The 24,000-nt window shown below is 41.4% G+C and overlaps 2 protein-coding genes across 5 annotated transcripts in view; both read left to right on the top strand.

The window, feature by feature from the left end:
* The window catches only part of dennd5a (DENN/MADD domain containing 5A), a 59,071-nt gene extending 41,793 nt beyond the window's left edge, over positions 1–17,278 (top strand). For 2 of the 3 annotated variants that reach the window (XM_021607633.2, XM_021607632.2), the window contains 17 exons: positions 463–678; positions 917–1,151; positions 1,863–2,013; positions 2,154–2,247; positions 3,376–3,507; positions 3,765–3,917; positions 4,098–4,185; positions 4,266–4,350; positions 9,291–9,419; positions 9,909–10,030; positions 10,270–10,415; positions 10,527–10,645; positions 10,836–11,017; positions 11,353–11,435; positions 11,657–11,780; positions 11,900–12,068; positions 15,699–17,278. In XM_021607633.2, coding sequence (XP_021463308.2) covers positions 463–678; positions 917–1,151; positions 1,863–2,013; positions 2,154–2,247; positions 3,376–3,507; positions 3,765–3,917; positions 4,098–4,185; positions 4,266–4,350; positions 9,291–9,419; positions 9,909–10,030; positions 10,270–10,415; positions 10,527–10,645; positions 10,836–11,017; positions 11,353–11,435; positions 11,657–11,780; positions 11,900–12,068; positions 15,699–15,882 — 2,412 coding nt within the window. In that variant the 3' untranslated portion in view covers positions 15,883–17,278. Of the gene's footprint in view, positions 1–462; positions 679–916; positions 1,152–1,862; positions 2,014–2,153; positions 2,248–3,375; positions 3,508–3,764; positions 3,918–4,097; positions 4,186–4,265; positions 4,351–9,290; positions 9,420–9,908; positions 10,031–10,269; positions 10,416–10,526; positions 10,646–10,835; positions 11,018–11,352; positions 11,436–11,656; positions 11,781–11,899; positions 12,069–12,950; positions 13,011–15,698 lie in introns of those variants that run through there. The other variant, XM_036980958.1, reaches the window with a different exon arrangement.
* A 433-nt stretch (positions 17,279–17,711) lies between these two features.
* sinhcafl (SIN3-HDAC complex associated factor, like) lies at positions 17,712–22,926 on the top strand. Of its 2 annotated transcripts, none has more exons than XM_021607624.2 (6): positions 17,712–17,867; positions 19,108–19,258; positions 19,638–19,737; positions 19,844–19,958; positions 20,152–20,296; positions 20,441–22,926. In XM_021607624.2, exons 2-6 carry the CDS (start codon positions 19,131–19,133, stop codon positions 20,631–20,633), a joined length of 681 nt encoding a protein of 226 aa, XP_021463299.1. In that variant the 5' UTR covers positions 17,712–17,867; positions 19,108–19,130; the 3' UTR covers positions 20,634–22,926. The 2 variants fall into 2 exon arrangements, with proteins under 2 accessions (XP_021463299.1, XP_021463301.1); XM_021607626.2 differs by lacking the exon at positions 17,712–17,867 and adding an exon at positions 17,974–18,141.
* Positions 22,927–24,000: the final 1,074 nt, after the last annotated feature.

Here is a 24,000-nt window from a genome sequence, read left to right as displayed (position 1 = left end):
CAGTTTTTTTTGTCAATAAATTAAAACGTCTCAGACTTCTTCCCCCATGCCCCTATCAGTGCTCCAGCAGCTTGTGCTAACATGGAGATAAGAAACCCATACCCTCTATTGCAGGAGTAGGGAACTAGATTCAGCCGCGGGCCGATTTTTATCACAGCGGATGGTCGGGGGGCCGGAACATAATTCTAATAACTTGAACACTGCAAGTTGATCACATCTAAGCCCAAACATTAATTGGATTTGATAATAACAATAATTTCATACCTTGATTATACCTTGGTGATTTTACAGTTATTTTATTACCAGCCCACCCGTTGCCGGTTGCCTGTTGTCGACCCCTGCTCTATGGCTTTCTTAACTTCTGTCATCAAACCCCTCTTTTTCTTCTTCTTTTTCACTCTCTCTATTTTTCTGTGCTGTTTTCCTGAGCCACTGTGTTTCCTCCCCCTCTCTCTCTTCCAGTTGGATGTGAGGGAGGATGCCAGCAGCAACAAGAACCTGAAGGTGCAGTGTGATGAGGAGGAGCTGAAGATGCATCAGCTCAACATCCAGGTGCGAGAGGTCTTCGCCAACCGCTTCACCCAGATGTTCGCCGACTATGAGGTGTTTGTCATCCAGCCCAGCCAGGACAAGGAGTCCTGGTTCAGCAACAGGGACCAGATGCAGAACTTTGACAAGGTGAGATCAGGGATTCCCTATATAGGGGCCTATATAGGGGCCCTAGGACTATGGTCAAAAGTAGTGCACTAAATAAGGAATAGGGTGGCATTTGGGACGCTGTCCTACTCCAGACTCTGAAATTCATTTGAGTGGAAGTCTTCAATGCTCTTTAAAGCTTTTCATATTAATTGACCCCCAGGAGACCTCACTTCATGTGATGTGATTGTGATTGTGATGTGATTCTTGTCGATTCCAGGCCTCCTTCCTCTCTGACCAGCCTGAGCCCTACCTGCCCTTCCTGTCCCGTTTCCTGGAGACTCAGATGTTCGCCTCCTTCATCGATAGTAAGATCCTTTGCCATGATGATGAGGACAAGGAACACACGTTGAGGGTGTTTGACTCCCGCGTGGACAAAATCCGCATGCTGAACGTGCGCACGCCCACCCTGCGCACCTCCATGTACCAGACCTGCACCAATATCGACGAGGCGGGTAAGAAAGGAGGAGACCTGTTTTCACACCTATACTATTAGGAGATCATTGTCTCAGATGGTGCAAGATACTTGTATGTTTTCAAGACACACATGGGAATAGTCAGTAACACCTGGAATAATTCATGAAACAGGATTTAGCTGTTGAATTCTTATCCTCTAACTATAAATTATTTCAAATTCCTCTCTGTAATTGTATGATTCATTGCATGCATGCCAGTTATGTACTAACCTAATACATTACACAGTTATCTACACCGTTGTAATAGTCTTAACTATGTATGTAGCCTGCTGTCATTGGTGCTGATGATGTTGAGTGTTGGGTCAGGTTAGGGATGCAGAATTCCAATAACTTTGCAAAAATGCCCAGTTTTTCCAGAAATCCAGTTTGGAAGAATCAGAAGGGAATAAGCAGGAAATCATGAATCCTCCAAACAGGATTTCTGGAAATCCTGACAATTTTGATAAGATTAAAGGAATTTTGTCACCCTAGGTCAGGTGATGATAACTCACAGCATGGAGGTGTGGCGGTGAGGAGTCAGAGATGAGATGTGGAGTGGTGAATCTATGTGACTCCTCAGTGCTATGACTCATAGGCACTCACAGAGGGGCTTAACAATGACATAAGACTGTTAAATCCTCCATGACGGTTGGTGCTAATGGATCTGCTGTGACAGTACCTCATCCTCCTCCCCTCTCTGTGTCACCCCAGAGAAGGCCATAGAGATGCGGGTGGTTAAGATCGACCACACGGCCCTGCATCCCCACCTGCTGGATATGAAGATTGGCCAGGGTCGCTACGAACACGGCTTCTTCCCCCGGCTGCAGTCTGACGTGCTCTCCACTGGACCCGTCAGCAACAAGTGAGTATCACACCTCCTCAAGAGAGACTGATTTACATACTTTGATTGATAATACTGAAAAAAACATGTTTGTTTTGTCTCTCTCTTTGCTATTTGGCTTTCGTATCTTTCTAAGTGAAGTTGTTTTGTTTGAATGTTAGATGGGCGAAGAGGAGTGCTCCAGCACAGTGGAGGAGGAAGGACAGACAGAAACAACACGCTGAACACCTTTACCTGGACAACGACCAGAGAGAGGTGAGAGGACATCAAGCAGCCCTAGAAAAACAGGATTAACATTCCCAAACCATATTCACATGGATTTTGTCTATCTGTTTTTGTGTTATCGTTAGGTTCTTGTTGATTTCTTCCTCACTCTTCTTCATGGCTTGCGGTGTTCACTTCTAAATATCTAACGTCTGGAACGATTGAATTAAAGTCTTGTTTGTCCATTTTTCTCTGTTACTTTCCCTCAATTATTTCCTCTTGACCTAACCTCTCTTTCTGTTTCTGTTTCTATCCCTCTGACACCTACTGTCTCCCTCACATCTACCTACTGTATTTCTCTCACACACTCTCTCTCTCTCTCTCTCTCTCTCTCTCTCTCTCACCCTCTCTCACCCTCTCTCTCCGTCTCACACACACGCTCCCAGCATGTGGAGTGTCTGTTCCCGGAGCTGCAGCTCCTGCTGTTTCTAGACTACTACTGGCTCTCGCAGTCCTTCAGGCCCTGTCTAAAGTCTGTGACTGTGGATGTGGTATGTGTTGGCAGTGGGTGGGGCCTGAGCCTCACACCATGTCCACATGGCCCCTCCCCCCATGTGGTCCTCAATCCCTCCTCCTCCCCCTAGCATCACAGCTTTACCTGATACTCCAGATCACTTTCCAGGGTTTCTTCTCAGGTTTAGGGTTTCACTTTAGGGTGCACTTAACTCCACATTAAGAAAGCAATATTTAGATTAATTTGACAGAATCCCAGAAAACACATGGCACTGACACGCCTCCCAGGATGGATGTTGAGGTCAGAAAGGTAAAAGACAGAAACACATCGTCCATCATGAAATGACCTCAGTACAGGCAGCTCAGCTCATTATACAACTGACTCAGAGCTCCTCCCTCTCCCTCTGGAATGATCAATCCCTCACTGTAGTAGTTACCAGAAATCTATCCACAGTATGCACTGTATACGTTCTGTGGTTGGTTGCCAAGTGGTGTGATCCTCTGTGTTTATGTGATGATGAACATTGAGCCAGATTGATTACTCTCCCTTGGTGTATAGCCTACTCTTGGGCCACTCCACGTGTGTCCTCTCTGACCCTGTCCTTCCATGACCCTGTCCTGTCTGACCCTGTCCTGTTTGACCCTGTCCTCTCTATCTCATTACAGAAATACATCCAGGAGGCCAGGAACCTGGGCACTACCATCCGGCAGCCCAAGCTGTCCAACCTCTCCCCCTCCGTCATCGCTCAGACCAACTGGAAGTTTGTGGAGGGTCTGCTGAAGGAGTGCAGGAATAAGGTACAGTAACTACCAGTCTTCCTAAATCTCACTCTTACGCAGACATATTACGATTGCAGTAGACAATCCCATGGATATTGAAATACGATAACTTCAGTGAGTCTCCAGTAGTTTCAATGTCACTCAGAAGTATTCTGATGTTAATGACCGTTGCAGTAGACTATTACTTGGATATTGAGATCCAGCACCTCTAGTGTCAACCATCTGGCCTCCAGAGATGGTAATCTCCCTGTACGGTGATGTGTGTGTCCCTCCAGACCAAGCGCATGCTGGTTGAGAAGATGGGCAGGGAGGCGGTGGAGCTGGGTCATGGGGAGGTCAGCATTACAGGCGTGGAGGAGAACACACTTATCGCCTCCCTCTGTGACCTGCTGGAGAGGATCTGGAGCCACGGGCTGCAGGTCAAACAGGTCAGCACACACACACACACACACACACACACACACACACACACACACACACACACACACACACACACACACACAAGTGTTATTTAAAAACAGTATATATACACACTAACACACATGTATGCATTTAGGTGCATTCAATGCGCATTCATTCATTCCCGCATCTCCATCTTCGTCTGCCAGGGTAAATCTGCCTTGTGGTCCCACCTGCTCCATTATCAGGAGAGCAAAGAGAAGACGGATGCAGCACCAGCCGGTTTGGGTCCCCCAGGTAAGCCACTCGTTGAAATGTGATGAATGGACGGTGATGTAAAGCCATAGCCACATCCCTCTCTCTCCTCCCCACATCAGGACTCATCCACAACACAGAGAGACGCAAATCTGACGCTGGCGCTGCCTTGCCCCCTCTCAAGGTATCCCTGATCAGGGACATGAGGTGAGTCTCCTCATCCATTCACCAGGTCTACCACAGTACCAGTGTCTTCAGATGCTCTACCTACCTTATATACACTATTTGTCAAGTATCCTCCTGAATATAAATTTCAAGTCATATGGTCTTGAAATGATGGATGGTTGTAAGGGGAATGTTGCAAGTGATACTATACTATTCTGCCTGTGTTGATTGTCCCTTCTGTAGCGGCAGAAGTGGTTCAAATGTATGCCTTCGTACCTCTACGTACTTCTTTGAAAATGACAATTTCGAATCAAGGTGAGATAATGATTGATTGATCATACCTCAGAATGCAATGATTTCAAAGTGTTTTCACTGCCATCTTGTGGCCCACTGACAAAAAACACTTTCAGTCAAGACAGAATATTATCAATGATTCAAGACCATATGTATTGGAAAAATACTGACATCAGCCTCATAGCCATGCATCTCAAGCTTTGCAGCAGGCATAAACACTTGATTACCAGCTATGATTTAAAATATATATATAATATATGTATATATACATATACTGAAAGCTTAGCCTTCCATCTTTGTGTTCTATTTGATCAGACTTGACCTACAGTCCTCATGGTCTTCATGTCTGGTCCAAATGCTATACCAACATGTAAATCTTGGTGAGGCAAACTCCCCCAAATGTATTTAGATGCATGCCAGCAAAACCACTACACAACACAACACTAAACAATACATGAATTGTGCTATAAAACGGTGACAAACGGTGCCCACAAACTGTTAGGGCCTACATAAACCTGTCCCGACAGCAAAGCTTTCTTTTCAGCACCATGAAGTGAATCCTTAACACTGCTACACCTGGCTATCAGCGGAGCCTTGTCTGGCAGCGACACAGTTCATTCAGCCATAGCTGATATGGCTGACTTTCATAAACAAATGTGGGTTTACTGACAATTGAGATGTACAATCTATGGCAATAGGTGACGACGAGCGGATAAGAGGCAATCTGTAATTTCGATTAAGACATTAATGAGTGAGCTAGGATGGACATAGTCAATATAACTATTTGTTCTGCACTTTTGAAATGTACAGCGACAGAATTTAGAACATGGGCTGGTCTTACAGTATTCTCCCTGTACACCAAGTCAGAACCGTAGGATAAATAAAGGGGCCTATAAGCAGACAACGAAAGCTCTTACAATATTCAATGATTATATTTCTCGTAAACAGACTATAGGCTACATGTGCACCACCTAGTCAGAACAGTAGGCTAAGTTATGAGGGGGAAAGTCAAATACATTTAAACTCAGTTTTCCCCAATTCCTGACATGTAATCATAGTAAAAATTCCCTGTCTAAGGTCAGTTAGGATCGCCACTTTATTTTAAGAATGTGAAATGTCTGAATAAGAGTAGAGAGAATGATTTGTTTCAGCTTTTATTTCTTTCATCACATTCCCAGTCGGTCAGAAGTTTACATACACTCAATTAGTTTTTGGTAGCATTGCCTTTAAATTGTTTAACTTGGGTCAAATGTTTCGGGTAGCCTTCCACAGGCTTCCCACAATAAGTTGGGTGAATTTTGGCCCATTCCTCCTGACAGAGCTGCTGTAACTGAGTCAGGTTTGAAGGCCTCCTTGCTCGCACATGCTTTTTAAGTTCTGCCCACAGATTTTCTATAGGATGAGGTCAGGGCTTTGTGATGGCCACTCCAATACCTTGACTTTGTTGTCCTTAAGCCATTTTGCAACAACTTTGGAAGTATGCTTGGAGTCATTGTTCATTTGGAAGACCCATTTACGACCAAACTTTAACTTCCTGACTGATGTCTTGAGATGTTGCTTCAATGTATCCACATAATTTTCCTCCCTCATGATGCCATCTATTTTGTGAAATGCACCAGTCCCTCCTGCAGCAAAGCACCCCCACAACATGATGCTGCCACCCCCGTGCTTCACGGTTGGGATGGTGTTCTTCGGCTTGCAACCCTCCCCCTTTTTTCTCCAAACATAACGATGGTCATTATGGCCAAACAGTTCTATTTTATGTTCATCAGACCAGAGGACATTTCTCCAAAAAGTACGATCTTTGTCTCCATGTGCAGTTGCAAACCGTAGTCTGGATTTTTATGGCGGTTTTGGAGCAGTGGCTTCTTCCTTGCTGAGCAGCCTTTCAGGTTATGTCGATATAGGACTTGTTTTGCTGTGGAGATAGATACTTTTGTACCTGTTTCCTCTAGCAACTAAACAAGGTCTTTTGCTATTGTTCTGGGATTGATTTGCACTTTTCGCACCATCTCTAGGAGACAGAACGCGTCTCCTTCCTGAGCGGTATGACGGCTGCGTGGTCCCATGGTGTTTATACTTGGTACTATTGTTTGTACAGATGAACGTGGTACCTTCAGGCATTTAGAAATTGCTCCCAAGGATGAACCAGACTTGTGGAGGTCTACAATTGTTTTTTCTGAGGTCTTGGCTGATTTTTTTTACATTTCCCATGATGTCAAGCAAAGAGGCACTGAGTTTGAAGGTAATTGACTTAAATGATTTTAATTAACCTATCAGAAGCTTCTAAAGACATTTTCTGGAATTTTCCAAGCTGTTTAATGGCACAGTCAACTTAGTGAATGTGAACTTCTGACCCACTAGAATTGTGATACAGTGAATTATAAGTGAAATACTCTGTCTGTAAACAATTGTTGGACAAATTACTTGTGTCATGCACAAAGTAGATGTCCTAACCGACTTGACAAAACTATAGTTTGTTAACAAGACATTTGTGGAGTGGTTGAAAAACAAGTTTTAATGACTCCAACCTAAGTTTATGTAAACTTCCGACTTCAACTGTATATATTTGTTATTTTTTTATTTGTTTTATTTAGCTAAACAGGTGGGTCTCTGTTCTGAAACACTACCACACTAGTTCATTTAGCAGAGACTTTTATCCACACTAGTTCATTTAGCAGAGACTTTTATCCACACTAGTTCATTTAGCAGATACTTTTATCCACACTAGTTCATTTAGTAGACACTTTTATCCACACTAGTTCATTTAGCAGAAACTTTTATCCACACTAGTTCATTTAGTAGACACTTTTATCCACACTAGTTCATTTAGCAGAGACTTTTATCCACACTAGTTCATTTAGTAGACAATTTTATCCACACTAGTTCACTTAGCAGAGACTTTTATCCACACTAGTTCATTTAGCAGAGACTTTTATCCACAGTAGTTCATTTAGTAGACACTTTTATCCACACTAGTTCATTTAGTAGACACTTTTATCCACACTAGTTCATTTAGCAGATACTTTTATCCACAGTAGTTCATTTAGTAGACACTTTTATCCACACTAGTTCATTTAGTAGACACTTTTATCCACAGTAGTTCATTTAGTAGACACTTTTATCCACACTAGTTCATTTAGCAGAGACTTTTATCCACACTAGTTCATTTAGTAGACACTTTTATCCACACTAGTTCATTTAGTAGACACTTTTATCCACACTAGTTCATTTAGTAGACACTTTTATCCACACTAGTTCATTTAGTAGACACTTTTATCCACAGTAGTTAATTTAAAAGACACTTTTATCCACACTAGTTCATTTAGTAGACACTTTTATCCACAGTAGTTAATTTAAAAGACACTTTTATCCACAGTAGTTCATTTAAAAGACACTTTTATCCACACTAGTTCAATTTGCAGACACTGTTACCCACAGTAGTGCTCAGCCAGGCTGAGAGGAATCCTGAAGTAGGCGATAGTTTATGGGATGCATTGTGTGTTAAGGCAGTCAGACCACTGTCATGTCTACGGTGCATCACAGCCAGTGGTGTTGAGTCATGCAGGACGTCATTCCTGGTGTGGTGTGAAGGAGGTGGTAAAGAGAGCTGGGCTGATCTGTGTGACAGCATGTTACTTCCAGCCTGATTCCCCTGCAGACCCCCTGCAGACCAAGCCAGGGAGAGGGGGGTCTGGCTCAGGGCAATACAAGGCAGCTGTTTATTTCCTATTTAGGCAGGTCAGTTAAGAACAAATTCTTATTTACAATGACGGCCTACCCATGGCTGTGGCGTAGTCTTGTAGAAGTCTACTCTGATCACACGTCTGCACAGACACACATCATGTCTTCTTTCCAAGGATCCAGAATTTTCCATTGGTTCTTTTTCATTTGTGTGTTGTCACATTGATATACGAGCACATTTTAATCGATAAATATTTATATTTGGGTATCTGTACTTTAAATGGACAATAAAGGTTGACCAGGTAGCTTCATTCTACATATCAACATTTCATATTTACCTTGCTGTGCTCTTTATTATTTGACATTTTTATTCTATTCTACAGGAGGTGGATTCCTGTAGTTAGTCTGCAGATTGCAGATAACCATTGTTTTTCTTACAATATCATTCATGCAATAACAATCTGCATTGTGAATGTTGATATTTTGCCATGGGGAACAGAGGGGAGTGGAGGAAATTGGGTTAATTCGTGAGAGTGAGGGGGGGGTGAGAGAGGAGGAGGGGTGCATGGGGAGCACTTATAGCGCAGACAGTGCAGTGCTTACTTGCAGAGGTGGAGTGGAAGGGAATGTGTCTGGACACGGAGGGCATGATAGTGGCTGGGAGCGATGACAGGAGGCTGGCTTAAACACTAGGGAGTCTGGGGCTGGCCAAGGCTTCTTCCTGGCTGGGCTGGCTACCCCCTCTCAGCCCTGCATGCTCTGGAATCTAGAACAGTGGTGAAAACAACATACAGCAGAGGTCTATCACCTTGTTCAGAGGGACTGTCACTGCTTTTGCATCTTATCATATATTAGATTTGTGGTTTGTGTTCACCTTGGCCAAAGGATGCAAAACATGCTACAACATTATAGACCATATCTGAAAGGATGACTGTTTGTATATGTGTGTATTTGTGTATGTTTTTCTCCTCTGACCTCTGTGCTGTGTACTATATCCTCCGTAGACACATCCAGAACATTGGGGAGATCAAGACAGACGTGGGCAAGGCCAGGGCCTGGGTGAGGCTCTCCATGGAGAAGAAGCTACTGTCCAGGCACCTCAAAAAGCTGCTGTCTGACCATGAACTTACAAAGTGAGCAAAACAACAAGGACCTAGTATACAACTGGCAAATCAAGCTAAACACAACATGTGTACTTTTTGTAAGAGCCTCTGCTTCAGTAATTGGGATAATACCCCATTCTCTTTAAGTCAGTCTCCTCATAAATCCTCACTAGTTTTTATTGGAATGTCCCACTCAGTCTCACACACATGAATCAACCTGATGTCTGAAAACTATGCATGTATAATACATGAGCTCTTTTGACAGATCCAAACGTCATAGTACAATCACCTATTAAACATTTACAATGTTTTTTATAATTGATGAGATGGTGGTGAAGTGGGTCACGTTCAGGCTGATTCATTATGTAGGTATTGCATTGTGACTGTTCCATTACCATTCTCCATTCAGCCTTTTAGGCTTCAGACTGTTATTGTTCAATCTATGATCATTACATCATATGAAATGCTAAACTTAGTTTTTTTTGTGATTTTTTTTTGTTGCTTTTGTTTCTTTTGCAGGAAACTATACAAGCGTTATGCTTTTCTGCGCTGTGACGATGAGAAAGAGCAGTTCCTGTACCACCTCCTCTCCTTCAATGCTGTGGACTACTTCTGTTTCACCAATGTCTTCACAACCATCAGTGAGTGCCAGCAAATACCATACAACCTGGCCACGACACTGAACACTATGTAACCAGAAGCTGAGTAGATTTAATTAGATTAGAGTAATAGATGAATTAGACTTATTTCCTGGCTAAATCTTTTTCCTTGACTTAGGATACTTACTGAGAAATATATTGAAGACAGAGGTAGCTCTTCTTGTGACCATACTGTGCTTGACTGAGTGATTTCAGGCTTCCCTCTCTTCTCTGTCCCACAGTGATCCCATACCATGTGCTGGTGATTCCCAGTAAGAAACTAGGAGGCTCCATGTTCACAGCCAACCCCTGGGTGTGTGTTTCTGGGGAGCTGGCTGAGACCGGGGTGCTCCAGGTCCCCAAGCACACTCAGGAGATCACCTTTGAGGTTGGTGCTCCCCTCAAGATTGAATATTCTTGGTATTTGATAATAATATCAATATACATGTATATTCACCTCAACATGACCTTTGCTCTTTGCCTTCTTTCTCTGTCACAGTGCCAGAACCTGGGCAAGCTGACCACAGTGCAGATGGGCCATGATAACTCAGGTCTTTACGCCAAGTGGCTTGTGGAGTATGTTATGGTCCGGAATGAGATCACAGGTCATGCTTACAAGTGAGTGAAATATTTGGTAGCAGCTGCCTTATGCTGGAGATTTCAGTGGCATCTACTCACAAGAAAAGTTGTTGAAGCTTTGGTTAACTGTTATATTGCTATATTATATTGTGTGTGTGTGTGCGTGCGTGCGTGCGTGCGTGCGTGTGTGTGTGTGTGCGTGCGTGTGTGTGTGTGTGTGTGTGTGTAGGTTCCCGTGTGGTCGGTGGCTGGGGAAGGGGGTGGACGATGGCAGTCTGGAGAGGGTCCTGGTGGGAGAGCTAGTGACACCAAACTCAGAGAATGAGGACAGAATGTGTCGCACGCCCCCCATGCAGCAGTCCCCTGGAATGATGAGGAGGTTCGTCACCATCTCACCAAACAGCAAACCAAGTGAGTGACCATTCAAATACACTGCAAATATCGTCATCAATATTAACCAATAATCTTCACCAAGGGACTACACACACAGCCCCAAATGTTGCTCTCCCGTACGTATGCAGTTTTTTCATCGTGGTGTGTTTTAGGGACCACCCTCTCTGGCTGACGTCGGACTGAAAAAAATTCCGCGTGAATCTACATGTAGAATCGGTTTGCAAATTACGGCCGGCACTCTGTTAAGAGGTGCTAAGTACTCTCGGCTGGCAAACGCTACCAATGTGTCACTTTTGAGGGTCTTGTGTCTGCTGGCATTGACTGATTTTGTCCGACTCTTTCCCATCATCCAGAGTTGAACACTAGTCAGATCCAAGAAGGAGTGGGAGAGGCCATTAATGGGATAGTGAAGCACTTCCACAAGCCAGAGAAGGAGGTGAGAGACACAACCCCCCACCACATTGTCTATTATTCATCACAGTGAAGGAGACAGTGGGTCCTCTGTCTGTACACTGCATGCAACACTGATCATAGTCTCACTCACATGTGTTCCGAATGAACAGTTTCATATGGCCACAACTGATGTGTTGGACCAGGGTACTATGAAAGTAGACAACATTAGTCACACTTTTTCTTTCCCTGTCTGTTTTTCTATAGAGGGGCAGTCTGACCCTTCTGCTGTGTGGGGAGTATGGTCTAGTCTGGGCTTTAGAGCAGGTGTTCCAGCATGGCTTCAAATCCCCACGCCTCTTTAAGAATATCTTCATCTGGGACTTCTTAGGTAAAGACTCCAATACACGACCATTACACCTGAATATACAGTATACAGTGTCTTCCGTGCCATACTATTGGATGAGGCTGCGCTTATCAATGTCTTCTGTCTGTGATTTCTCCTTATAGAAAAGTCACAAGTGTACTTTGAGAGTGCTGAGCAGAGGGAGGTGACTCCAGAGGAGAACTGGCAAACCAGAGTACGCCACTTCTGCCGCTTCATGCGGGCCATCAACAACACATCTAGGAACATAGGCAAGGATGGGAAGTTCCAGATGCTGGTGTGTCTGGGTGCCAGGTAATATCTCCTCTGTGGCCTCACAAACACACACAGAACAACAGCTATCATCAGGAATATTTGAATGGGAATTCATTGTACAGCACTAAATGTCCTAGTCATAAGGGCAAATTAGATTGCTTGAGATGTTTTACAAGACATCTTCAATTCAACTGAAAGAGAGGTGTTTTCATTATCTCTCTAATATCAGCTATGGTTGCAAAGGGTCGGAAACTTTCCGGTAAACTTCCGTAATATTTCAGGACATTTTCCATGGGAAGTTAAACCCGGGAATTGGGGAATTTAGCTTAAATTCATCAAAAAAGTTAGCTTATAACAGTGAACTTGTTCTAGGTTAGCAATTCTAGGTCTTGGGGCATATTTTGGTTAAACTATCCCCAATTCAATGGAATTGCAACCCTTTGCATGCACAGTGAATTCTTCCATCACATATGCAGTGCACTCTTCCATCACATGTACAACTGATTCTCGAGATCTTGCACACTAATGAGATGCTATTGAGCCCACACTACTGCACTTCCTTGTCTGAGCTAAGGACTACATGTTTTCTAGTAAGTTTTGATTACAATACTGGGTGGGATGATTATATTTAATATGACATCCATGATTTGTTGTTAACTAGTAAATAGTAGCCTTCAGCAAAGTGTTTTTAAATAATTTCTAACTTGTTAACAATTTCTGCTAAGTTCGTTTTTGCTACCATGTGGGTTTTAGCTTGCTTGAGCCTGCTAACTGAGGAGTGTTAATTCACCTGTTTCCATACATGTTTCATTTTGAAACATGTATCTTACAAATAGTTGTTTAATCTATCTGCTTAACTATTTATCTGTACATGGAATTGTATTCTGTTTTTTTTTACTCATTATTTTCAAATCTTTACAGGAAAATGCCACTGATGTGTGGAGACATTTCACTGCAGCTAATGTAGAAGGAAAAGCTGTGTACATGTGCAAATACTGTGCCAAATCAAATATGAAGAATGCAACAAAGATGCAGAATCATCTGGCCAAGTGCATAAAGTTCCCTCAGCGCTCACAACAAGCAACCTCTGACAAAAGTCCCTCTACTTCTATTCAAGGTGAAAATGATGAATCAGACACCTTATCGATAGCAACAGCTCATGGTCCTCCTGGAATCAGAAGTTTTTTTACTCAATGGAGGAACGTAGTCAGAGAAATGCCAAGGAAATGGTTAGGTATGTGAAGGGTCATCAAGTTATAGCAGCAATCTACCTCACCAATCAAAATGAGAAGAGTAAGAGCACCACATTGAAGCTGCCCAGCAACACTCATTGGGGTTGTGTTGTCATCATGCTTGACAGTCTCCTGTCAAGGGGAAGGAGTCTCTCCAAGAAATGGCCATATCACAGTCTGCCCATATGGACAGCCCCATCAAGAGGATCCTACTGGATGATGTATTCTGGAAGAGAGTGGTAAGCAGCCTGAAACTCCTGAAACCTATAGCTGTAGCCATTGCACGGATTGAGGGAGACAATGCCATCCTGTCTGATGTTCAGACTCTGTTTGCAGATGTAAGAGAAGAAATACATACTGCCCTGCCCATTTCACTGTTGCTCCAAGCAGAGGTAACTGCAGTTCTGAAATACATCAAAAAGCGTGAAGACTTCTGCCTGAAGCCCAAACACGCCGCAGCGTACATGTTGGACCCCAAGTATCCTGGCAAGAACATCCTGTCAGGTGCAGAGATCAACCAGGCTTATGGTGTCATCACTACCGTGTCTCGCCACCTTGGCCTGGATGAGGGCAAGGTTCTTGGCAGTCTGGCGAAGTACACTTCCAAGCAAGGGCTTTGGGATGGAGATGCGATATGGCAGTCTTGCCAACATATCTCATCAGCCACCTGGTGATAGGGACTTTGTGGATCTGAGGCTCTTTCCCCTGTTTCCTCCATCATCCTCCAAATCTCACCAACATCAGCCACCTCAGAGCGCAACTGGGCCTTGTTTGGGAACACACACACCAAAGCCCGCAACAGACTGACCAATACAAGGGCTGAGAAATTGGTTGGTCATCCAGGCAAATTTTAGGCCATTTGAGCCTGGCAACGAGCCATCCTCAACAAGGTAAAAATGTGACAGTGAAGATGAGGCCTCGGAGTCTGATGTTCAAGAAGTGAACATTGAGGAGGTCCTGGGAGAAGACATGGAAGCCTTAGAGGAAGACAACCAAAGCTTTAGTTTCTAGACTATAATTTTACAGATGTATGTTGAAGACGTTTTTGGGAGATGAGATGGATCATTGGGGATCATTCAATATTCCCTTTCTTTTGTTGTTCAATGAAATCATCCCATGTGAAGAGTCAATTCATTTAATTGAAGTTAAATTCGTAACTAAATCATTTTTAAAATTTCTATTGGAAGAATTTAATCATTTGCAATAATGTATACTTATGATAAGGTAAAATGTTTATGTTTCTGGCTCCATATGATATGGTAAATATATCCAATGCAAAAAACATCTACATTTAAATGGTATTATTATTAATTTGCATATATTTCAGTTAATTCCCAAATATTCCGGTTAATTCCCACGGAAAGTTTCCACCTCTGAATATTCCCCAAAATGTGCAACCCTAATAGCAGCACAGCATTTATCACTGTGATAACAGAGTGGGCGGCTTTGTCCTCTTTTGTAGTGTAGTGCTAGGGTGATCCCTCCACGCCTCCTGCTTCAGTTATTCTCCCTCACACTGTGTGTCTTGTTGGGCATTGTATGAGTATGTGTGTATTTGTGGAGGTTGAATACATAGAAATACAATTCTATTTTTATGGTTGTATAGTAAAGCAATAAGGCACGAGGGGGTGTGGTATATGGCCAATATATCACAGCTAAGGGCTGTTTTGTTTTGCGTTGTGGCTGGATATTTTATTTATTTAACCAGGCAGTTAAGAACAAATTGTTATTTACAATGACAGCCTACCCTGGACAACGCTGGGACAATTGTGCACCACCCTATGGGACTCCCAATCACGGCCGGATGTGAAACAGCCTGGATTCAAACCAGGGACTGTAGTGATGCCTCTTGCACTGAGATGCAGTGCCTTCGACCGCTGAGCCACTCGGGATACAGCCCTTAGCCGTGGTATATTAGCCATATACCACAAACTCCCGAGGTGCCTTATTGCTATTATAAACTGATTGTCAACGTAGTTAGAGCAGTAAAAATAAATGTTTTGTCATATCCGTGCTATACGGTCTGATATACCATGGCTGTCAGCCAATTAGCATTCAGGGCTCGAACCACCCAGTTTATAATCCCACTTTAAGCTTCCACACACTAGTTCAAAACATACAATATATATCCTACCTGTTATGACACCTCAGACTTCCTCTTTCTCTCTCTTAACCCTTTGTGGCAGAACAGGGCTTGGTACTGTAGCTCAAATGCACCTGCCACTTCAATGAAATACCTTCTCTTTGTTCTTTGTCAGAAATCTTTTTAAGTGGCACATAGCGAGACCAGACATGCCTAAATGCAATGGAAATAATACCTCAGTCATAACCAAGCTTGAGCCCTTCCTATCCTGATTGTTAGCAGGGATGAGGATTTACTAAAAAAGTTCCCTGAAGTCAGTCTGGTAAACTTCCTGTTTCTCTCTGCTCTTCCTAGGGACCATTTGTTACACCACTGGATCGCTCTCCTCACAGACTGTCCAATCACAGTCCAAATGTACGAGGACACAGCACTGATAAAGGACCGCTCATTGGTAAATTCTCTGATCAGAGTGCTACAGACTTTGCAGGAGTTCAACATTACCCTAGAAGCTTCACTTGTCAAAGGGATCGGTATCTAGGCCCTCCTTCGTTCGCACCAATTGGACCTGACTAAGGAAGACTGTTAGGGACCACTAAAGAACAATTAAACCTTTTTATGCAGAAAGAGACTTGAACAATTAAGGGACGATTTCTGGCTTATATTAAAGCTACTGTTACATTTGCCATATATTAAGTGCAATGAGCCTTTCAAAATGTGTTGTTATTTTTATCCTCAACAATGTTGCTGTTAGATGTTAAGAATATGTTTTCTATTACGATCCATGATTTTCACATTGTTGAAGAAGATAACCCACCTGTTGTATACTACTTTATTGAAAGCTAAATATTTTCATTGTTATTGTGAACTGCTGACAATGGCTATATTCTAAAAAGGAAAACAAGGAACAAAAACTGTTAATATATTTTCAGAGAAGAACAGTATTATTTTGATATGTCTGTCAAGTTGCTTGCTCTGTTCTAAATCTAACTGTCATAATGCAGAGCTTGAAGCAAATGATGCAGAAGTATGCTTTATAAGTATGAATATGACATGGTATAGATGTTTGTGTAGGGTGGGAAACTGATTCACCTACATCAATATGACAGTGTGTAAATTTGGATCAATCCCACTGGAAGTACCGTAGTATGCAACTATTTTATATGGAATAACTTGGCCTAAGAAGAGGCTCCTGGCTCCCCCTGTGAATAAGATAATGTAGCGTATGCTAGTGATGCACAATATGTATTCAGTTGGAGAAGTATCACTATAAGGCCATGTCAGTGCTTCACACTTGACACACAACTCTTCAACAGTACAGTACTCATCATAACCATGGCTTGGTAGAAAGTGAGTCATTTATAAAATGACAGCCTTTATGTAAATACCTCTAACCAGTGCATCCTTCTTTCCAACAACTTCTCATTATTCCTCACCTGTTCTGCCCATTCCTGGCAGGTTTACAACATCATGTTTTTTCAGTAGTGAAAATTGAATGAGCTGATTGCCACTTAAATTAATAATGAGTGGTACATATGGTTGCTTTAAAAGGCCAGATTCAAAATAGAGCAAAAAATTATCCTCTGAACTGTTGGTATTTCTGCTATGCAATATTATCCACATCACACAAAAAAATCAACCCAAGATCTAGATGAGAATCATTGGACCTCCTCCAATTGTCTTACTGTGCAGCATAGGATGATGAATAACAACAGCAGTTTGATAGAAGTAGGTGTGAAGGATGTCTTTCCTGTGCCAACTTCTGAATTGTGTTGGTTGTACTATTCCATGTATAATCGACATGAGCATCTTGGGAGATATATTTTTGTTTTTCAATACTGTTGTACATTTATTGGCATAGCCGTATAATGTTGTGTTTACTAAGTGAGGAAATGTGTACAGTGTAAAAAAATAAAGAATACAATTACAGAAATGCATTAATATGGATGTTTTTTTGTATTTTTATTGAAGGAGTATAACTGACTGGAATGGGTACACTATAAATTGCTATATGGTTATTGATGGTATTGTAAATGCCCCCATATATTCCCCATATGAACTGCAGAGCAAAAATAAGATAACTTTACCCAGCAGAGAAATCAAACACTGATAACAACACTTGTAACAACAACAAATGCTGGTTTTAAAATGTAAACAAACTCATTCGCGCCATTTCAAATACTTTTTTTTAATTGTCCATTCATACGTTGATGATACGATGCTTGCTGGGACATGGAGTCTAATGAGGTGTTGATTTAAATAGGATAAAACGGAAAGCATTTCCACACTCACTACTACTCCCAGAATCCCATATTGTTAAATACCATGCATAGTGTGCGCCAATTGGTTGAATTTGTGTTCAAACGGACACGTTACACTCCTAATATGGTGTTTCTACGATGGAACGCTTTATGTTCATGTTTTTTTATGCTAATGTCATTCTAATAACCATCTGTATGCAGCAGTAGTAGTAAGGCATGCGCAGTGTGTAAAAAGACAACGTTGAAGATTCAAAGTTTTTGTTCGGTAAGTCCACTGTTATTTACCATTTACGCAATTTGCATTTAGAAATTAACGCAAATGCTTATGTTTTACAGATCTTAAATTTCATTTTAGTCTGTCGCGTGCGAACTATATCTGCAACGGGGTCATTGTAACAATGGGAGAGCATGGATATGGAGCGTGGCGTGGTAGCTAGCTAACGTTAGCAGGCTAGCTAACAACAATAGTCAGATTGCTATTTGGCGCTCTCAGCGGGCGAACGTTTGAATTTAAAGGGAAGGAAACTATATAAAGTATTGTGCGTGTTAAATCTTATAACAATTTCATTTGAAATTATAAAACAAGCCAGTGTTGCTCAATTCACTTTGTCGCATTTGTTTTTTATGACTTCGTCCGCTTTTTGTTTCTTCAGTGAAAGGAGTTCTCCTTCCCCGCTTTTTGTTTCGGATTCCCCAAGTAACTGAAAATCACTTTCCCGACGGGAACATATCAGTTTTATACACGGTTAATCAAGGGCAATATGAAAAGCATAGTTAATGTATTACCAGCGACACACTGTTCTAATTTGTCGAGTATTTGTAGTAGCAAGTTAGCTAGCGATGGCGTCATTACTAGCGGGGGTTGCCAGATGCTGCCATTCTATTTTGTTGGATTGCTTGCAAGTAGCAATGATAGTTTTGGCAATATACCGTTGGTGTATTGTAATCTACTAAATTGAATAGCTAGCTAAACTAAATCTAGCCAACCATTGCGAGTCTGCTTAAAAACCATTCAAACAATTTCATCCTTTGGTTCCTGTCCCGCGGGCTTTGTTTAAAAATACTCCAGTCAGGAAACAAAAAAGCGAGATGGGAGTCGCAGCCTATAACGTTAATTGTGTATGCATAATAACGGGGACGTCTAGCAGATCTATCACCGGTGGCTAAGTGAATGTCATTAATTTGTATAGTAGCATGCAAGATTGATAAAAGGTGTATCTAAATTCGTAAGAAAGTTTATTTATTTATTTGCTCCGCATTGCTTTTTTGTGTAGTTAAAATAGGTCAATCGTCAATAAATATGAGGAAGCTTGTCTCCGCGTGAAGTTATATCATGGATCGCTGAAATTGTAGAATAAGACTTCTAAATGGAAATAACACAATGTTTTGACCAATGTGGTGACCCGCCCCTTTCCCCCAGGGGAAAGCATTACAGCAGTAACGTTACAGTGCTATTACTATTCTGCATGGCATCCTTTGGTGATCTATTTGTTCTTTCTCGGTAGGTTTCTTTCTCCCATAGATCGTCATGTTTGGTTTTCACAAGTCGAAAATATATCGCAGCCATGAAGGATGTTGCATTTGCAAAACCAAGTCCTCCAGTTCACGCTTTACTGACAGCAGCAGATACGAAGAAACCTTCAGGCTATGTTTTGGGTAAGCTTTAAGTGTTAATGGCATGATAACATTGCATTCATCAAATACTTCCTTTTCAGGGAGTATTAAACAATACACACTTATTTCTGTATTGTAATTCATGTTAATGCTGAGTTTGCACCAGTTTTTGTCCCAGTGATTGTATGCCATAAAAGGTCAAACAAGTGATGGTCAACAGATTGAATTGGGAAGATATTATTAACTAGTCTAGGATTGATTATAGGATGCCTTACCTTGTTTTTTTGCTGTCTGAAGAACAGCGATGCTAACTTTGTGGTGCTTCATATATAAGGTAATGTTATGTAACGATGTTTATTGATTTGCTTGAGGTGTATTGTTTATTGTGCTTTTGTTTTCATTTCCTTGATTATTTATCAAGGTTGTCAGAGGATCGTGTGGGAGACATCTGCAATGCCTGTGTGCTGTTAGTAAAAAGATGGAAAAAACTGCCAAAGGGCTCTAAGAAGAACTGGAACCATGTATGCACCATCTTTTTATTTTAGTTCACTGAGGATTCACTGTGAATTTTCATGTAATTGATGCTATGTGGAAGTTGAGTGATTGACATGTATTATATGACATTAGGTTGTGGATGCAAGAGCTGGGCCTGGCTTCAAGCTAACCAAACCCAAGAAGATGAAGAACAGCGATGGGAAGAAGAAAAACAAACTGAAGAGGCTTCACAAATTCAAAAGACAAAGTAGGTCTCTTGTTGAATCAACAAAATTATAGAATATATACTCCAACATTACTACTGAGTTATACTGCGTAAGTCTTTGTTTCACTTTAGTCATTAGGCCCTACTTGGAGGATCCCGGTAGACATGCAGATGTTGCCTCTAAGTCATGTATCATGAGAGAATGCCACCAAAATGGTTCTGTTTGTCCTTTCAGACTCTGATGCCCACAGCACGACCTCAAGCATGTCTCCATCCCAGTCCCCCAGCTACGAGTCAGATGACGGCTCAGACATTGAGTCCAAACAGAGGCGCCCCACTCCTTCTGTCTTTTCCTTCCTGGACCGTTCTTACTGGAAAAGGTATGTCAATGAAGTATATGAAATTGAAGTCTGTCTTAAAAATCTAAGTTTATAATTTAGTACTGTAGTTTTATCTGGGACAATTCTGCAGAAATTTAGTTTAGGACAAACTATTGAATGGATACTTCATCCTCTTCCCTGTAGACAAAAGGTGTGCTGTGGGATTGTGTACAAAGGGCGTTTTGGTGAGGTGATGATTGACCCACGTCTCTTCAAGCCCTGCTGCAGCTCCAAGAAGCAGGAGACGTTGGTTCCCATGCAGGACACACACCTTCCCCTTCCCGCCATTCACCCCCCGCCTCTCCTGCTACCAGAGGCCCTGAAAGAGGACTGGTGATGGCTCTTGAGCATCCCCTTGGGGTGTCAATGGCACCCGACAAGTTGTCTCCAGTGGCAGACTACCCCCAAAACCATTCCCTATTAGTTCACTGTGCATTTAGACGGCTAAATGATTTTCCTATTTTTGCTTTGATATGTGTTTTTGTTTTTTATACATTCATTTTCTTATCTTTTTTTAAGAAAACTAAAAATAACCAAAAAAATGTTTTTATAAAGGCATTAGTTGTACTATTTATAGGATGAGGAGGCAGAATTCTATTTGGCCTTGAAGGGCACACTATCCAGGTCTGATTAATTTGGTTTACAACATTTAAAGCTTATTTTCTGTGTTACGGTTACCAGCGTTTGTGTATATATTGTGTTCCTTTTGCCAGCATCGTCTTTTTAAAGAAACATTTTACAGCTGTCTAATTGGCAATGAAGTGTTCATGTGCTGATATGCAAGACTCCACCAGCTACATTTCTAAAAAACAAAACAAAAAACAGCTTATTTGCATTGATGGAATGGACATTTTCAAGTGTTTTCTTATACTTATGTTCCCCTGACACTCAAGCAGATTCATTTGATTTATAGCATCTTAATATATAAAGGGTTATGGGCTATGAGAGTATTGGGGGGGGGGTCTTGAATGGCCTTTTAAATGTATACATGCATGTGTTGTCTCACTCTCCCACACATGCATGGTTTGGCAAGAGCTGAGTAGTATTGTACATTGTCAGATTTGTAAACACTCCGTACCATGAGCTTATCCATTGCTTTTCCAGCAGTTTCATGCAAGTGAATCAAGATAGATTGAGTTCGACCAAGCATGCAGAACTCATTTTTGTTTTGGAATGAAAACCAGCAATTATTTATTTGTAGTTTGTAGTCTTCCATGAGCTGAAAATGCACATTTTATAACCATATTTTGAAGTGTTTTTGTATATACACTTGTGAGTGTTGGCTATGAGAACTATTTTAAATTACAGGATTGACAACTCATATTTTTAAATCACTAAATGTGTACAGATATGAAAATATTTAGATTGAGGCTTTCTTTTATGGCATCACTTGTAATTTATTCATTGGCCAATAAGTGGCTAGCCTAATCCCCAAGTTTGTCACAACATTTCAGGGGGTTGTGTTTGGTAAGGCACAATGCAGCAAAGTTTTAGCAACCAATTATGAAAATTAGCAGTGTGGTGTTGGACAACTTCCGGCAGTAACACAGTTTGTGCCTGCTGAATACCACCCATATCTTTGTCCTATGAGTTGAAGGCTAAAGCAATACTTACACTATTAATGTTCTGTGTTTGTTGGCATCTTGTTATTCTGTTATTGAACGTGTATTTTATCATTTGTTTTGTTCATCGACAGAAAGCAAATCAAAGCTGAGACTATGCAGACATTTTGAATGTGAGAAATTACCTAAATGTTAAAGGAGCAACGTTTGTAAGTCCATCTCTGCCTCGTAGCAAATAGATTTTTCAGCTTTTCATTTTTTTTAAGTGATATTTCATAATTATAATGTGGCTTTGCCTCAAGGGACAACATACGTTTATGGTTAGTGGTCGAGTCAAACCCATAAGATGTGTACCTCTGTTAAATAATGAACAGTTTTGCAGTAAGTGGCATGAATTATTATCAGTTTGTTGTCAGACAGGTAGCCTGAGTGCCAGTCTGTCTGTTCTGTCATGCCAACTTCTTGTTACTCTTTGTCATGCCAAACATTGTATGGCTTGACAATGATATCAATGGTGTTTGCAAGAGCACAAACAGATCTGGCACCTGGCTAGTAGACAGGGTATCCTGTTGTGCAAAGTTATTTATTTGCTGTAACTGAACTTCATCACAGAATGGTTTGTGTGAATATACTGTGTAACCTTGGTTATCAAAACAGTTACTTTTGTGTGGCAGGTTAGTTGAGTGTTACAAATCTTTCTGTGATTCTTAAATAATGTCATTAAAAGGAGAGCTGCTGCTTACTTTTATCAAGATGGAAATTCTAAACGGTTTTTGTATATAGGGAAATGCCTATTTTATTGCCGTTTGCGTGGTACATTTGATCATATGAGGTGTGCCTTATAAGAATGAACGTTCCTTTTACATTATGAAATTCAACCTGTAATGTAATTTAATATGTATTTATTTCAAATCCATTTGGAAAACTGATTCTGTTAATTGAACCGTTAGGACCTTCAAGTCATTTTCATTTTGTGCACTTTCGATTTTGTTATGTTTTTGTCTATATTGTTATTCTGTATCTCAACAACTACGTTAGTTCCTGTCTTGTAATAAAACATAAATCCTTTTTGGGTCTGCGTGATCTCATTTCAACCGCTAGATGGTACTCAAACCTTAACACTCGTTTAGTCATCGTAGAGATTGGAGAGAGGGTTGGTTTAAATTTAAGCAATGAATAATGCTTTTTATGAGTTGCATTTGACTGACTTTTTTTCACTAGTTCTGTATAATAGCTCACAACTATACTGTTTTAATTTCGTCGCCAGTACTCTTAGGAAGTGGCATATCAGAAATGTCAACCCACCTTGTGAAAGTACGGCTAGCGCCTCACGGGAGCAGTGCGCAGAATCACTGATCACAGGTGGGCCTACGAGGCACAGAATGTATGTTGCCCAAACCTCTCATTTTCATTCGGATAATTGAACATTGAGAGGGTAAGGCGCTCAGTATTCGCTTTGCCTCTGATGTTGAACACAAAGGCGCCTAACGTAGCTCGCATGAAGGCTTCTTCAATATAAAGCCGCATTCACGTCAGGCGAAAGGTACCAGAATCAAATAATAGGAAGCTCCAGGCAAATAATTTACTTTCATTTTAACTCAGAGGTCCCGAGATTCCGACATGACATGACGCAGCATAAATCCAAGTTCCAATGTCGATTGCCTATTCAATGTCTCATTCATCTCTTGTCGGAAACTCAGAAAAAATCAGACTTGCTTAAATCATGTTCGGAAATGTAAGATTTGCCAACTCGTTGTATAAGGATGAACCCGAGTTTCGCACTTGGGAAGTATCAGTATGAACCAATAGTAAGCTCTAAGCAAATAACTTACGTTCATTTTAACTCGGAGGTTCCTAGTTCCAACAAGCACATGAACGCGTCATACTCGTTGTAGATAGATGACACCCTAGTTTCCCACATGAGAAGTATCTCATTATCAACCTAAGCTCTACGCAAATAACTTACATTGATTTTAACTCGGAGGTCCTGGAGTTTCCGAAATTATTTGAACGCTGTAAAAGTCTAGATCTATGTGAAATTATATTCACTTGAATACAGAGGAGCGCGATTCAACGCAGCTTTGCGTGCGCTCCTATTTCAACAAAAACGAGTTTTAGACAACAGACGGATTTCAAAGGATG

The sequence above is a fragment of the Oncorhynchus mykiss genome, chromosome 6 (genome assembly GCF_013265735.2).
Source record: "Oncorhynchus mykiss isolate Arlee chromosome 6, USDA_OmykA_1.1, whole genome shotgun sequence".
Classification (NCBI taxonomy): domain Eukaryota; kingdom Metazoa; phylum Chordata; class Actinopteri; order Salmoniformes; family Salmonidae; genus Oncorhynchus; species Oncorhynchus mykiss.
Note: the sequence above shows the minus strand (reverse complement) of the source record. Positions and strands in the feature narration are given on the sequence as shown.